The sequence below is a fragment of the Balaenoptera ricei genome, chromosome 1 (assembly GCF_028023285.1).
Source record: "Balaenoptera ricei isolate mBalRic1 chromosome 1, mBalRic1.hap2, whole genome shotgun sequence".
Lineage (NCBI taxonomy): Eukaryota > Metazoa > Chordata > Mammalia > Artiodactyla > Balaenopteridae > Balaenoptera > Balaenoptera ricei.
Window position 1 is genome coordinate 170,219,996 of NC_082639.1, and position 16,073 is coordinate 170,236,068.

Consider the following 16,073-nt stretch of genomic DNA (forward strand, 5'->3'; position numbering starts at 1 on the left):
TCACTGACTGTATAGTATTTCTGTTATGCTTGGGGCAAAAACACAAGTTTTAAAGCATACAATTGGGACTTCCCTGGTGGCACAGTGGTTAAGAATCCACCTGCCAATGCAGGGGACATGGGTTCGAGCCCTGGTCCAAGCCTGTGCACCACAACTACTGAGCCTGTGCTGCAGAGCCCATGAGCCACAACTACTGAGCCCATATGCCACAACTACTGAAGCCCACACACCTAGAGCCCGTGCTCCACAAGAGAAGCCACCACAGTGAGAAGCCCGCGCACCGCAACGAAGAGTAGCCCCCGCTCGCCGCAATCAGAGAATGCCCGTGCGCAGCAACGAAGACCTAAGGCAGCCAAAAATAATAGATAAATAAATAAATAAAAATACCGATGGAATTAAAAAGAAAAACATACGATTCACTTTTATTTTTTTTCTTTAATTTATTTATCTTATTTTATTTTTGGCTGTGTTGGGTCTTTGTTGCTGTGCATGGGCTTTCTCTAGTTGCGGCAAGCAGGGGCTACTCTTCGTTGCGGTGCACGGGCTTCTCACTGCGGTGGCTACTTTTGTTGCAGAGCACGGGCTCTAGGCGCACGGGCTCAATAGCTGTGGCACGTGGGCTCTAGAGCGGAGGCTCAGTAGTTGTGGCGCACGGGCTTAGCCGCTCCGCGGCATGTGGGATCTTCCTGGACCAGGGTTCGAACCTGTGTCCCCTGCATTGGCAGGCAGATTCTTAACCACTGCGCCACCAGGGAAACCCACGATTCACTTTTAGATTGATACTGAAGGTTCAAGTGAAAACTCTTTTCTTGTAATTTGAATATGTAAAGTATCAAGAAGTCATTTTGTTCGTTTAAAGTAAATAAGAGATTTGTATTGGTGCTGGAAAAGTAAGTATAAACTTGCTTTTGGATCAAAGGGCAGTTTAGTAGACGCTACCCATGACTATGAGCTGGGGTCTTTGCAGGCACAAGGAAGAAGACACAGTCCTGTACCTGCTGAAGTTTATGCTCTAGTAGGACAGATAAACAGATGAACAAATAACACCTTTCTAATGATAGATACAATATATCTGCACAGATGGAAGAGAAGTGTGCAAAGTTAGAGTGGTAAGTCTGCCACAAAGGTTTCACAGAGGAGGGTGTCACTGAGTAGGGTTTTTAAGGATGAATAGGAGTTTACCAGGCAGAAAATAATGGTGGAATGGGGATAAATCTAGGGAGAAAAGAGAACATGTGCAAAGGCATGGAAGTAAGAAAGTGCGTGGTGTAAGCAAAGAAACACAAGAATCTACATCCATGTTCGGTGTAGAGTTGATGATTACAAACTTTGGAGTGTAGTCATTTAATTTCTTTCTATTTAGCTGAAAGGAGTCCCTACCTTATCTCTTTTATGAATTGTTACTTCATCATGTTGAAGCTGACCCAGGAGTTTAACTTAGAAATTGTGTTTGCAATTCAGATGACCCTTCTGTAAATTAGATGCCAAGGAGAGTGAGGAAAGGAAATATACTTGGGAGGTGAGTATTTCATGGTTGCATGAGAAAAAGGTGGCCAGGGCAGGAGATTACTCAAAACCAACATTCCACCCCAGCTGCCCTTAGTGATTGGGATGCTCCAGCAAATATGCCCTCAGATTGATAGTGTGGCAGACTGCCAGCTATGTTTTCCTCTTTGTTCTCAGCACTGGAATTTTTATTTTAGTTGGAGAAGCGCAGCTAAACACTACATTTCTTGGCCCTCTTTGCAACTCAGTATGACAGGGTGATTAGGTGCTGACAAAGAGCTGGAAGTGTATTTGAGGCAGAGCCATCTGTGACCCAGACAGAACCTTTGTGTGAATTAGGAAAAGGCATCCATTCCTCAAAATACCATCAGAAGATGAACCTAATATACTGCTTTGCCATATGCTAGAAAGCACTTGTAAATAAAATATAAATCCATGTTGATGATATGAATGGCATCCTTGTCCAGTGAACAACCTACACAAGAGTACATGGGTCCTGCATGTGTGTGGAAGACTATGTAGAGAGCCCTGACTCAGCTGGGAAGCACACCCTTTTGCCCTTCCCCTTTCTTTTCATGCCTCCTGGGACACAGACATGATGGCTGGACTCTGGTAGTCATTTTGGACCATGAAGTGATCTTGAGGATGGAAATCAGAGATGATGGAAGGATCTTGCATTCACCACGAAGCCACTAGCCCAGGCCTGGACTGCTTACTCCCAAACTTCCTTTGTATGACAGGAAAATAAACTTCTATATTGTTTAATCCATTGTTATTTTGAGTTTTCTATTATATAAAGCCTAACATAATCCCAACTAATTGAGAAAGTCAGGGGGGAAAGAAAATATATCAAGTTCCCCCAGGGCACACACTCTTAAGAACAAATGCCCAGTCTTCAAAATTTTCAATGCTCTATTACTGTTCCGTCTCTGGAACATTTATATGATAAATAAACATTTTCCTGCTGCCCCAATCACATAAAGGTATGTTCTCAAAAGACAGCAAAGAGGAAACAAACTTTCACTGAATATGCTTTTGCATGTTGAAAAAAAAATTTTTTTAACCAAATGCATGTACTATCTACCCCAAAACAAAATAATTATACATTTAAAAAATATGGACAACCACAAGAGTGAGTCTTCCCTGTGATCCGGCTCCAACAGTGAGTCAGACACCTCGCGGCACCAGAACTGCGCAAACGCACTCAGCAGCTGAGGTGTGACCTCCCAGTGGCCAAGAAGCCCTGGAGACAAAGGTGAATCCAGAAACTCAGAAACCCATGGGCATCTGAGGGCCGGGGCCCTGGCGAACATGTGAAACAGGGTGAAGAAAGCTGGTTGGGCTGTGGGAGAAACACTGGCTGCCGAAGAACTGGTGTCCAAACGGGGCTGTCCTTTCTGTGCACATGGCTCCCGCTGCCACCTCTGGACAGATGACGGACGTGAGCATCTCTAACCCAGACCTCCTCTGAGCTCCAGACCCAGGCACCCACCTGCCAACTCGATAGTTCCTCAATGTCTCAAAACCTCCTCCAGTGCATCTGAAGTTGCACTTGTCTCCCTAAGCTTTGTCTCCTTCTGGGGTTCCCTCTCACTGTAGCTGGCAGTAGCCACCTTCCATCTGCCAAGCCAAAAACCCAGGCGATGTCCTTGAAACCCCCCTCCTCCATTTCATCCACATCCAATCTCTCGGCAAGTTCCGGCAGCTCTACCTCCCAAATTATATCCCCAATCCTTCTCCACCACCACCACCCCGCCCAGGTGCCCAGGTGCCCGTCTCTCCCTGGACTACAGCTGGTCCACTCACCCCTGCTCTGCCCCCTCCAATACACTCTGTAGCCACAGCGATCTTTTGGCAATGCAAATCTGGCCCTGTCGCGCCCCCTGCTAAAACTCTTAAATAGCTTCCTGCTACTCTGGGGACAAAGCAACACTGGTTAAGGGGACCTTCAAGGCCTGTGTGGTCTGACCTGCCCACACCCCTCCCAGGCTTCAGCCCCGACCCCCATGTCCTTTCAGGCCCGTGTGCTCACCTGCTCCCTCCTGCTGCAGGGCTTCGCGGAAATGCTGGTTCCCTCCGTCTGCAATGCTCTTCCCGTCCTTTCTCAGCTCCTTAACTTGTGTTCATCCTTCCGATTTCAGATCGTGTCCCTCCTCCAAGCCTATTTCAGCACCATGCACCCCTCCTTCCTACCCCTTGTCACTGTCACGTTTGTCCATGAGGTTGTGTGACTGGTAGGGGTCTCCCCCCCGGAAGGAAGCTCTTTGAGGGTAGAGACTAGGGCTGCTTTGGCTCCCCTGGGTCCCCAGTGCCTGACACTTATTGGATGCTCGGTAAATATTTGTTGAAAGGCCTTTTCCCCCGGCCGGCAGCTCGCAGGCCACACAATGCTTGGAGTTACTGTAAAAGACGTGAACCAGCGGGAGTTCGTCAGAGCTCTGGCTGTCTTCCTCAAAAAGTCCAGGAAGCTGAAAGTCCCTGAATGGGTGGACACTGTCAAGCTGGCCAAGCACAAAGAGCTCACTCCCTACGGTAAGAACTGGTTCTACACACGAGCTGCTTCCACAGCACGGCACCTGTACCTCCGGGGCAGCGCGGGGCGGGGCTCCATGACCAAGATCTATGGTGGGCGTCAGGGAAAGGGTGTCATGCCCAGCCACTTCGGCAGAGGCTCCAAGAGCATGGCCCGTCGGGTTCTCCAAGCCCTGGAGGGGCTGAAAAAGGTGGGAAAGGACCAAGATGGGAGCTACAAACGCACACCTCAGGGACAGAGAGATCTGGACAGAATCGCCGGACAAGTGGCAGCTGCCAACAAGAAGCATTAGAACAAAATAAAGTGCTGTTGACAACTTGTGATAAAAAAAAATTTGTTGAATGAATGAATTTAAAAGTTCTTTGAATGACAGCGTTGAACATTATCAGACCTTTTGAACAGAAAGATGGCTGAATTCTCCTTGAGGGATTATAGACGACCTACTGCTGAGCCTAGTTTGTAGAGAAGGGCCGGTATCCCAGGCGCACTGTACATGTCAGGGTTTGGGACCTAGAAAGATGACGATCAGCCTCAGGATCCTGCTGAATACAATGGGGGGAGGGGCGGGTCGGCCAGCCTGCCCTCGGAGAGTCTCCTCCCTCGGACCCAGGCAGGTGGTGAGGACCTCACAATCTGAAAATGCTCCCCAAGTTATAGAAAGCTACTAGCTAACTCCAACTCTTACCACGTACCTGGCCTTGGGCTGGATGCCCAAATGTCCTTCAAGAGAAGAGGCCGAAGAGGGTGGACACAGATCTGAGCCCGAGGAGAAGGCCCACCTGTGGCCTGCACGGGGGATTCCTCCCTCCACCCTGTTGTCTGACGTCTTCCTGACAGGGATTCAGACTCAGGAGCGTGATAACCTTGTGTTCCTTCTGGGGAAGTAGTCGGCCAGCGGTCCACAACCGCGGGGCAGAGGGGTACACTGTGTGCCCCCAGACTCCAGGCCAGAGAAAGGTGGGGCTGGGGGTCTGTGTGCTTCCTCAGCCTCGGCCCCTCGCCGCCCTACCCAGCCTTGCTGCTCCTTCCTGGGGAGAGGCATATCCAGCAGAAAGGGGAAAACAGATGGCTTCCCTTCCACTCCAGGTGGGCATGCCAAGGAAGGCCGCCCAGACCAGCAACGTCCCTCCAGCAACGTGCACCGAAGGCCGGCCAAAGCCTGGGGCTCCCAGGGGCTCCCCAACAGTGATGCCCGAAACTCCCAGGCAAGCTCACTGTAGCGGAGACCGCTCTGGCCCAGGATGGATGGGGGAAAACCCTGGGTGAAGGGCCTCCCCAACTCTGCACAGCCCAGCACGCGACCAGCCTCTCCACCCACAGGCCTTTCCCGGAACCCCAGTGGCCAGCGGTGCTGGGGTGGACGAGGCCCATGGGCAAGGTCAGCTGGGCTGGACAGATTAGAATGTTCTGCACTTGGGACAAGGGCCATGTTTATCTCCCTGAAAGATCTGGAGCCAAGCCCCGGGAGAGCAGCCTGGCAGGAAAAGAAACATGACGTTTGTAGGCAAAAACAAAGGGAGGTAAAAACGTAAAAACAGTGTGGGGGGCAGCCTTCTTATGGGGAACCCTGTTCCGGGGCCTGAGTGAAGGCACATCGCTGTGTGCCCTGGAGGGTCATACCCGCCCCCTGCCTGCATTCCCATGCCCCCAACGAGATATATATATATATATATATATATATATATATATATATATATATATGCACACACACACATACACACACCTGTATAGACAGACAGAAAGAATACAATTACTGACTGCTAATCTGATCTGATGAAAATCTTCATGGACTCAGGAGCCAGTTTGGCTGGTGGTCAGGCCCTCAGGGCCTACTTTGAATCCTGGCCCTATCCCTTACCAGCCATAGCCTAGGTAAACTTAGGCCAGTGCTTTCATTTCTCCAAGCCTCAGTCTCCACACCTGCAAAATGGGTGGAGTAAAGTACATCCCTTACTGAATGAATGCAGGGAAAGTGGCCGCACAGGGAACAGCTGTCACAGGCGTTCGCGTTTTGTTTTTAAATCCTGAGGACACTAAAGGTCGGGGAGAGAGGCCCACCCTGAAGCTGAGGGAACCTTCCCTGAGGAAGTGTTACCTGAACCAAGAAGGGAAGTTAGGAGTTGAAAAGTTGAAAGAGGGAAGGGCAGAGGGTTCCAGGGCAGATAGGATGCCTGAAGGCCAGTGTGGCTGGAAGGCAGAAAGTGAGGGAAGCGCGGCCTAGGATAAGGAGGGGGCTCTGGGGCCTGAGTGAAGGCAGCCTCAGCACCTGCCTGGAGGGTCTGGATGGGTGAAGGGGGGGAATCATATGGCTGGGCTGGCTGGCCCAGAGCACCTTCAGAGAGGGGATGCTGACCTCCACAGATTTTAAATGCCCCTGAGCTGGGGGAGCAGGGGCCACCACAAACTCATTTACACAAGCTGCCATGCAGACTTTTAGTTAAACAACACAAGCGGGGAGCAGACTCTCTCCACCCTGCAGGGTTCACACACTCACGCTCTGGGAGTTTCACTTGAATCCTTTCCATCTCGAATTCTGTCAGGTTGTCCACTGGTTCTAAATTACCAGAGAAAAAACCCAAGTGGAACACAGTTCACTGCCTATGAGGAAAAAACATTACCTTCCTGGAATTTCAATACGTGGCATTCTCTACTTGAGGAGAGAAAGACTCCTATTTCAGGAGATAATAGGCGTGGGCCATATAATACACCTATTTGATTTCCTTTCCACCATTAACCACACTCTCTCTCCTCCCTCCCCTCCCCAAGCCTGCTTTTCCTCAGCAATGTGCTCCCGGTCTGGAAGCTTCCTCAATAGTGTGTAACAGGATAGCACTGCGAGCTGGGCCACAGCACAGTCACCTGAGCTGGCTTTATTGTCTGAAACGCACTGAAAGGGTCCCTGTGCTTCAAATACTGCAGCCCTAAGGACTAGGGTCTGAGTTCAGAGGAATATTCTGGGTTGCTGGTGTCTTGGTGGGGTCAGTTTGCTTGTGGAAATGTCTAGGTTGCAAAAAGAAATAAAAAGTCAAAAAAGGCTAAAAATACTTCTGAAGTTCAACCAAAGGTCCAGGGCTCAACTCTGAAATTAAGGTGTTCCATCTTGACAGTATCACTGTGACCCTGAGACCCACCTGTGGGAAGGGGGCACAGAACCGGCCGAGGGCAGGGGGCCGCCTTCCCCCACCCGGTGGCCAGCCTGCCGGCTCCGGCCTCCTCACAGCGACAACTTGGTTCACAGGCAGAAAACCTGGAGAGCAGGAAAATACATCCATTTTCTCCCAAAGAGTTGGTAACAGCGTCAGATTTCCCTGAGCCCTTGGCACTCAGGGGTTAATCACGGAGCTTGGTGCTGGAATCAGCGTTTCTCTTATTTTCCAAAAGGCCCAAGTCTCTCCAGTTCTAACGAGAAGGGTAGTACAATCGGAAAGTCGCCCCCAGTATCGCAAAGGTCACTCATGCCACCTGGAAAGCCACGTCCCAGGTTGAGCCGCTGGGGGGACACCCTGAGGTGGTGGTCCTCGGGGAAGGGTGTAGGCCCACGCGCAGCCACTGAGAAGCACCACGCGGGTCTCTGACACGGAGGCACCTGGCCTCCCGCTCCTGGTCATTGGCTTCCTGCAGCCCTCACGGTTCACTGCAGGCCACAGCCTGGCTAGAGCCAGCCCGATAGGCCCACGGCGGGGACGCTCAGAACCCTTCCAGAACATGAGGACGCGTCTGGGCAGCACCACCTCCTCTGAGGAAGCCCAACGAAGCCCTGGACCGGGGCATGGTGGTGGGACGACTCCATAAGCACATCATCCCCTGTGCTACGATAACTCTAAGAAGTAAGGCGGAGTTGTTTTCTGTTTTAAAGCGATTTAAAAATGAAGCTCCAGGGCTTCCCTGGTGGCGCAGTGGTTGAGAATCTGCCTGCCAATGCAGTGGACACGGGTTCGAGCCCTGGTCTGGGAAGATCCCACATGCCGCGGAGCAACTGGGCCCGTGAGCCACAACTACTGAGCCTGCGCATCTGGAGCCTGTGCTCCGCAACAAGAGAGGCCGCGATAGTGAGAGGCCCGCGCACCACGATGAAGGGTGGCCCCCGCTTGCCACAACTAGAGAAAGCCCTCGCACAGAATCGAAGACCCAACACAGCCAAAAATAAAAAAATTTAAAAAAATGAAGCTCCAAGAGGCTAAACAGTTTGCCCAAGTTAACCCAGCTTGCAAGTGCCAAGAAGATATTTTAATTCAGTCTGTTTATCAATCTTCCCAAACGCTAAAGGTAGTAAAAACTCCTGCTCCTGACTCGGGACAAGACCCATGGTTCCCATTTGTGAGTTAGCTATAGATTCCTCCAGAAAGTCCTTGAGATCCCCAAATAGAAGAGCATTTTTTTTTTCCTAATGCAAGCACTTTCAGTTGAGCCTAACAGGTGTGGCTTTGCAGTAGTTGGACCGTGCACTCAAATGGCTCCTCATGGGAACAGCGCCCACTGCCTGACAGCAAAGCCAAGACAGACAATGGGTTCCACTGGACAGGAAGACTCCACTCCAGGTCCTTGAGCCTGTCTAGAGGAACGTTCACAGGCTAGACTTTAGACAGTGAAAACAGCTGCTCTCTGGTGACAAAGGATGAACTATGACCTCCCTCAGGAAGTAAACATAGAGTCATTCCTCAGTATCCGTGGGGGATTGGTCCCAGCACCCTCCGGATACCAAAATCGGTGGATGCTCAGGTCCCTTATATAAAATGGCAGAGTGCAGTCTGCCCTCCACATGGCTGGGTTCCACATCCACGGCCTCAAAGCCTAGGGATACGGAGGGCCAACTGTAACCTTGATGGCAGAAGAGGCTGTGTTTCAGTTTGAACCTGGTTTGCACAATGGCGTGTTCAGTTAGGCAACCAAGGGCAGGATCGTACCGTTCTCTCCTTGACAAGACAGCGTCCAGCACTCCCTACTCAGGGAAGGGGGTGGGGGGGTGCTGGATCCTTGGCAAAGCTTTGGTTCCCTCTTGGGGGAACTGCTGGGGTGCCATCTCCCTGCTGCAACCTCCCCACCTGACCATACAGCCCCTGGAGCCTCTGCTCCTAAACCACTGGGCTCAGGCCAAGAACCACCCACCAGCAGCCCACAGGTGACCCATGGGGCCAGCTGGCCTGGGCAGTGACACTTCTGCCTCAACCCTGGGCCCTCGACCTCTGCCTGGGGTTTTGCCCCCTACACCCTGGCCAGGCCCTTCACTCTATTTGACGCTGCCCGCAGCGAACCCGGCGTAGGCTGCAGGACCACCCAGGCCCCATCAAAGCTGACAGCTCCCCACTAACCTCTTTCCTTTTCTGAAGATCCCTTTGGACTCTTAACCGCAGAATCATCACATATTAGATCTGTAAGAAGCCTTGCAGATTATATAGCCCAACCTCATTTCATGGATGAGGTCCCCAGAGGGGAACTTACTGGCAGAGCTGGGACACCAGCCAGATATTCTTCCTATGCCAATTCTCTTTCCACATCACTGTATCACCTCTCAAAGGAATGAATCATTATGATGGGATGTAGGGTCCTATCAGAGGTGGGTTTTGAGCATGGGATCCTAGAGACCCCTCAAGTCACCACAGGCCTGCTCTGTCTGTGTCCACTCCAGCCTGAGTGGGTATGCTCTGGGCTCCTTCTTCGGCAGTAGTGAGCAGCTCACACTGAGCCCTGCCTTATTTTGTAAGCCCAGCTGGGTTCCATGTCTTTGAGTATCTCAGCTCAAGGATGGAGAACTGGAATCTGAGCAGCCCCTGCCTTTCCATGTCTGGGCTAGGCCAGGATGCTGGAAGGAAAGTCAAGGTGCAAGTCAGCAATGACTAAGCCTGGGAGTTGGGTTATGTCAATGGGAGGGTCACCGTGTATTGATAACAGGGGGGCCTCCTGTGCCCTCCAGCTGGTGCTGGATTTAGACCTCAGACATGAATGAGGACACCACAGGAGGGGGCTGGGGGAGGCACTCCACTTCCTCCAGTGATCCGATGCCCTTTCTCTAAAGGTCCCTCTGCCCAAAGAGGCCCCATTCAGTCTCTTACCACGGATATCCCACTCCCATAAGTCTGTACCAGCCCATGCACTTAAGGGATAGCCGGGAGGCTGGTGGGATCACACAGGGAGCATGTGGGTTGGAGCAGGTGGTGTTGAAGTTCACCCTGGCGGCCTTGCTGAGCAGTTATTTCCCATGGAAGACTTTCCTTTCCTGGAACTGGATGTGGGGGGAGCCTCTTGTTCTCAGGCTGAGCCAGTTACGTTTATCCAGTAGCTCACTCACACCAAAGGACCCTGGTGGCAGCTTGGCCCACACTCAGCAAACACAGATATAAAGTTCATCCATGCCAGCCACATGCCTGCCATGGGGCCTTTGCACTTGCTTGACCTGTGCACCATCACTCCAGATAGCAGTCTGCCACCCCCTTACTCCTCAGTATTATTCAAATATCCCCTCTCAGGGGGGCCTTCTTTTACCCGCCCCCCCACTTCTCTTTTCAGTGCTGTATTTTGCTCCCACATCGCTTTCTAACATAGTTTATATTTTACAAATTTATTGTGCGTATCATCAATCTTTCCCCCAGCAGAACGTAGACTCCGTGAAGGCATGCTCCCTGCTGAGCCCCCGAGCCGGGGCAGAGCCTGCACACAGTGGTCAGTCTGCTCGCATTGCCCACGCCTAGGTGGGAAGGAAAAAACTGCTTTTTGCTAAATCAGACCTGCTGGGGCTAGTGAAAGGCTCCTACAACGTCCCCAAGCCCCCACTCCCTGAAGGAAGCAACCACCATACCAGAAGACAATGCTACTTCCCAGAGCGGTACCGCTTCTTGCCAAAGTTTATTTTTAATGCTGAATTCAGAGGAGTCTGCAGAGCGGCACTGAGACAGGCATAAATCCCAATGCTCTCAGCAATTTCCCGCAACAGCTCGTAAATCCGATGTACTGGGTGCTGAGGTGCCGAATGCAGAGGTTCCCCCCCCTACTCCACGGCGGAGCCGGCACCGAGCTGCAGCGCGGGGAGGCGGGCAGGGCAGAGAGAAGGCTGTCTGCGCATCCGGGCGCCAGGGGCCCACCCAGGCTTTGTGGAGCCTGAAGTTTATATAGTGGAGGAGAGTGAAGGGGGTGGGAGACGAAGCTTTAAAAGAAGTCAAAACTAGGATCACAACATCGCTAGAGTCTCTGACCGCGCCTCCACCCCGAAGGCGTCAGAAGGGCCGGGCAAGTGAGGGGCCGGAGGCTTAAGTTCCCCAGCTTCCTGCGGGGAGGGAGGCTAAAGGAGTCTCGGGTCTCTGCTGCGCTTACACTGATCACATCCCTGGGCTCCTGCTACATGGTGAACTCTTAACCCCGGGCCCAGGTTTCCTCTCCTGTGCGCTGAGTTGAGCAGGCTGGCCTTCTCTCCCGAGAGAAGAGCAAGGGGAGGGAGAGAAAAACTGGGGCGGCGCACAGAGATGGCGAGAGAGCACGTCTCATCTAAGAGACTTGAGATCGGTTTCAGTGCACCGGTGACAAACAAGTGCAGCTGCACTGCGTGAGCCAGACGCACCCTGGAAGCAGTACTCCCCAGGAGAACTAGGCAACGGGGCCCCGCTGCTCTCCCCCGCTGGCCCGAGCCCGCTCGCAGGGCTCACGCGGGCCTCTCCCGGAGTCCGGAGCGCTTGCGGGCCAGAGGGGGCGGGGACCGAGCGGCGCGCTCGGAGCCTAGGTCTGGACGGAGCTGCGGGCTGCGGGGAAGCGGGCGGGAGCGGAGGCCTGTCTGGAAGTCTCCCTGGAGCCCTGGCCGGACGGCGCCGGCCGACAGCGTCCCCCAGCCCGCGGGATCGCGATCCGCCCCTGCACCCTGGGAGCGCGGTCACGGCCGCCCGGGCCCCGGAAACTGCGCACGACGCCCCCGGGCGCTTACGGTCGTCTGCTCCTGGCTCCCGGGCTCGGCGGCAGCAGGTACGCGGTCCCTCCGGCTCTGGCTCCCCGGGTTCCCCGGCTCCCTATCCGCACGTCCCCTACCAACCCCGCGCTGACCCCGCCCCGGCTCGGCCTCCCAGAGGGGCGGGCCGGGGCCGGGCCCAGGGCGGCGGGGCGACCCGGGTTCAGTCGCGCTCCGCCCCTGTTACCTGAGCGACCCGGGCGAATCTCTGCACCTCCCTAAGCTCTGCCTCTGCTTTGGAAGAGGGCTCTCAAAGTGCTGTCCGCTGACCCGAGGAGAGAAACGAAGCCGAAGTGTTTAGTAACTCAGGCAGTAACTTTGTCCACTGAATCAAAAAACAAACAAACCCCAAGGTTGCACGTTGTATGACTTGTTTCATATTTCTAGCCGTTCATTGCTATTGTATTTTACACGTGTATTGGTCCAGGACAGATTGGGAAATTTAAAAACAAACAAATCTGTCTTTCAACACAAAGAGTCTGAGAAGCATTAGTCTGGGTGAAAGTACGACCCATTCAAAGAGGTCTTCATCGCACTCGTAGAGAACGGACGTGAGGGCACGGATGGGGCGAAGGGGAAGCTGGGACGAAGTGAGAGAGTAGCACTGACGTATATACACTACCAAATGTAAAATAGATAGCTAGTGGGAAGGAGCCGCATAGCACAGGGAGATCAGCTCGGTGCTTTGCGAAAACCTAGAGGGTTGGGATAGGGAGGGTGGGCGGGAGGTTCAAGAGGGAGGGGATATGGGGATATATGTATATGTATAGCTGATTCACTTTGTTGTGCAGCAGAAACTAACACAACATTGTAAAGCCATTATACTCCAATAAAGATGTAAAAACAAAAACAAACAAACAAAACCCAAAGAGGTCTTCATGGTGAGGATGAGGTCTACAACGGGTAGTTCAACCCCTGGAGAGTAGCACTTAATCAATCCACTTCCGTTCAGCAGAAGCTGGGCGCTCAGGCCGGTGGATGCTTGGCTCTTGACTTCTGCAACAACCGTTAATCCCCAGATCTTCATCCTTTGGAAACCTACCCTGTCACCTCCGTCATCGCTCCTCGTCACCGCCTCACAACTCCTCCGACACCGCTTTTATGTGCTCACAGATGCAGTTTCAACACCCGAGATCCTCAAGATCACAGCCGGCAGACCAGAACCAGGGCCTGTTACAGGGATATTAAGCTTCTGACTGTCACCCTGCATACAACTTCAGGATAAAGTTCACCCCCTTGGCCTCCAAACTTACTGCTCACCCTGGCCCAAGAACTCTCCATTTCAATGAAGAGAGGCTGTTCCTGGCTAACAAACACACTCAATTCAATCACATCTCCAAACTTTGCTCGTGCAGCATGCCTGGAAAGGATGCTCTCCTGCATCCAAACATGAAATCCTACTGTTTTTTAATTCCACACCCTCCTACAAAAGCCTTCTCTCATCCCTGCAGTCTCTGGCATCTCTGTGCTCCTTGAAAACGTGCAGCCTGTGAGATCCCTCCATCCCTCCCCCACATCTTTCAGACAGAAGCTGCTCTGCCTCTGGCCATTTTACCAAGGGACTCAAATTTGTTACTTTTCAAACTGCAGTGATGATGAAAACATTCTAAAATTAGATATTGAGGATGGTGTATCACCATAACTCTGTTAATATACTAAAAACTACTGAATTGTACACTTTATTTTTTTATATAAATTTTAAAATTTAGTTTTGGCTGCGTTGGGTCTTCGTTGCTGCGCGCGGGCTTTTTCTAGTTGCGGAGAGCGGGGGCTACTCTTCCTTGCGGGGCGCGGGCTTCTCCTTGCGGTGGCTTCTCTTGTTGCGGAGCACGGGCTCTAGGTGGGCGGACTTCAGTAGTTGTGGCTCTCGGGCTCAAGGCTTAGTTGCTCCGTGGCATGTGGGATCTTCCCGGGCTCCAACCCGTGTCCCCTGCATTGCCAGGCAGATTCTTAACCACAGCGCCACCGGGGAAGCCCTGAACTGTTCACTTTAAAAGGATGAATTTTATGGTATGTGAATTATATCTCAAGAAAACTGTTATTTTTATATTAAAAAACTGCACTGAGGTTGTAACCTCACTCCTCACTCCTGTATCCTAATATCCTCCTCCTTGGTTAGATATTCATCCAGTGTTAGACTATGAAATCCAGGACAGTGCAAGATATTTCAAAGTACAGTCTATATATACACAGTCAGTAAATAAATAAAACACTGAGTCCAACTCAGCAGGGCAAAATTTAGACAATCAGATTTCAGCTTTTGGTCAAAAGCTGTTGAAAGGTTTATGGAGTGAAAGAATGGGTATAAAGTGATCTCTAGAATAAACTATGTATTTTTAAAAAGTCAGAACAAAGGCTGTTCTTCTGTACAGACTTCTGGACAGTTTCCAGGTACATCAGGGAGAATGAAGAATAATGTGTTGGGGGGAACAATCTTGGCTAAAAATTGTAGATCAATTCCTGATTCACTGGAAGGAAACAACATCTTTTATGCCAAAAATGCATAATATGAATCTAATCATGAGGAAACATCAGGAAAAAAAAAACACCAAAACCCAGATTAAGTAACATTCTACAAAATAACTGGCCTGTACTTTTCAAAGATGTCAATGTCAGAAAAGTCAATGTCATGAAAGGAAAGGAAAGGCAGATAAAAACGTTCATGATGAAAGGAGACTAAAGAGTCATAAAAACAAATCGCAACGCTCTATCCTAGACTGGATCCTGGACCAGAAACCATTTCTATGAAGAATATTATTGAGACTACTGGGGACATTTGAAGAAAGTCTATAAATTAAATAATAGTATTATATTAATGTTAAATATCTTGATTTTGAGAATGAATTCTTTCTAAGTGAATATCCTTGATCTCAGAAAATACGCACTGAATTATTTAAGGAGTCATGGCTGAAATGTCCTTCCATTTCATACACTATATATACTCTACACACACATATATATATATATATATATATATATATATATATATATATATGGAGAGAGAGAATTACAAAGCAAATGCAACAAAACGTTAACAATTAGTAACTCTGGGTAAAGCATATATGGGAATTCCTTATACTATTCTTGCAACAACTTTGCTGTAAGTTTGAAATTATTTTGAAATTAAAAGTTTTTAAAAATGTGGGTTAAATAAACATGTACATTTATCTCAGTTCCCTACTGAAAACGCCGTGAAAATAACTACAGAGGGGTAGAAAAGCTATAAATTCCACCAGGAGAAAGTGATTGGGAGAAAAGATAACAGCAGAGGAGAAATGTCAACAGATTTTTGTAAGATGAAAAGTCAGATGATTGACTTAGCAGAACAGATAAAGCTAAAAACCTTTCTACAACCAGAAGCAAGCAGATTCTTGCCCTAGTCTTGCAGAGATCATTCAGCTATAGCCCATGGGCCACGTCGGACCCACAACTTGTTTTTGTAAATTGTTTTTGTAAATAAAGTTTTACTGGAGTACAGTCATACTCGTTTGTTTGCATATTGTCTATGGCTGATTTCATACAATAGCAGAGTTGAGTAGTTACCTGTGAAGCCTAAAATATTTATTATCTGACCCTTATACAGAAAACATTTGCCAATCCCTGCCTTAGAGCCCTGCCAAGTCTTAGGAGCTAGCGGTATGGGGAGTCTCTGAAGGCAGGGGTGTGGTGGTGTGGGAAATGGTCATCTGCCACAGACCTTGAGTGTCCCTGCATGTTCCTGCTGGATGTGCCAAGAACGCAAGGCAAAGACTCAGTAATGGAGCATTGCTGTTCAATGGGTGTAGAAGTTCAGTTCTGCAAGATGAAAAGAGTTCTGAATGGGTAGTGGTGATGGTTGCATGACAATATAAATGAATGTGCTTAATGCTACTTAACTGTACACTTAAAAATGGTTAAGATGATAAATTTTATATTATGTGTATTTTACCACACACACAAATACACACACACACACACACACACACACATTGGGGGAAAAAAAATCCTAGGAGGATTAATTTAAAGTTTGTATAAGGAGAATTTATATCTCCTGTCCCTTGTTTATAGTCTAAGCCAGTGACAAGTCCTCCCTCACTGTGGCTGACCAGGGGTTTATTTTCTGGAAAC

The 16,073-nt window shown here is 50.3% G+C and overlaps 2 protein-coding genes across 3 annotated transcripts in view; one reads left to right on the forward strand and one right to left on the reverse strand.

The window, feature by feature from the left end:
- EPHX1 (epoxide hydrolase 1) overlaps positions 1-12,081 on the reverse strand; it is a 40,453-nt gene extending 28,372 nt beyond the window's left edge. Inside the window, exons 1-3 of one of the 2 annotated variants that reach the window (XM_059941611.1) lie at positions 11,946-12,081; positions 4,431-4,549; positions 3,539-4,311 (exon numbers count right to left, since the gene is read on the reverse strand). The gene's annotated coding sequence lies outside the window, so the exon portion shown is untranslated. The remainder of the gene's footprint in view (positions 1-3,538; positions 4,312-4,430; positions 4,550-11,945) is intronic. The other variant, XM_059941607.1, reaches the window with a different exon arrangement.
- Positions 3,870-4,331, forward strand: LOC132376107 (small ribosomal subunit protein eS19-like). Its single transcript, XM_059941639.1, has one exon. The coding sequence runs from the start codon at positions 3,894-3,896 to the stop codon at positions 4,329-4,331; it is 438 nt and encodes a 145-aa protein (XP_059797622.1). The 5' UTR covers positions 3,870-3,893.
- Positions 12,082-16,073: the final 3,992 nt, after the last annotated feature.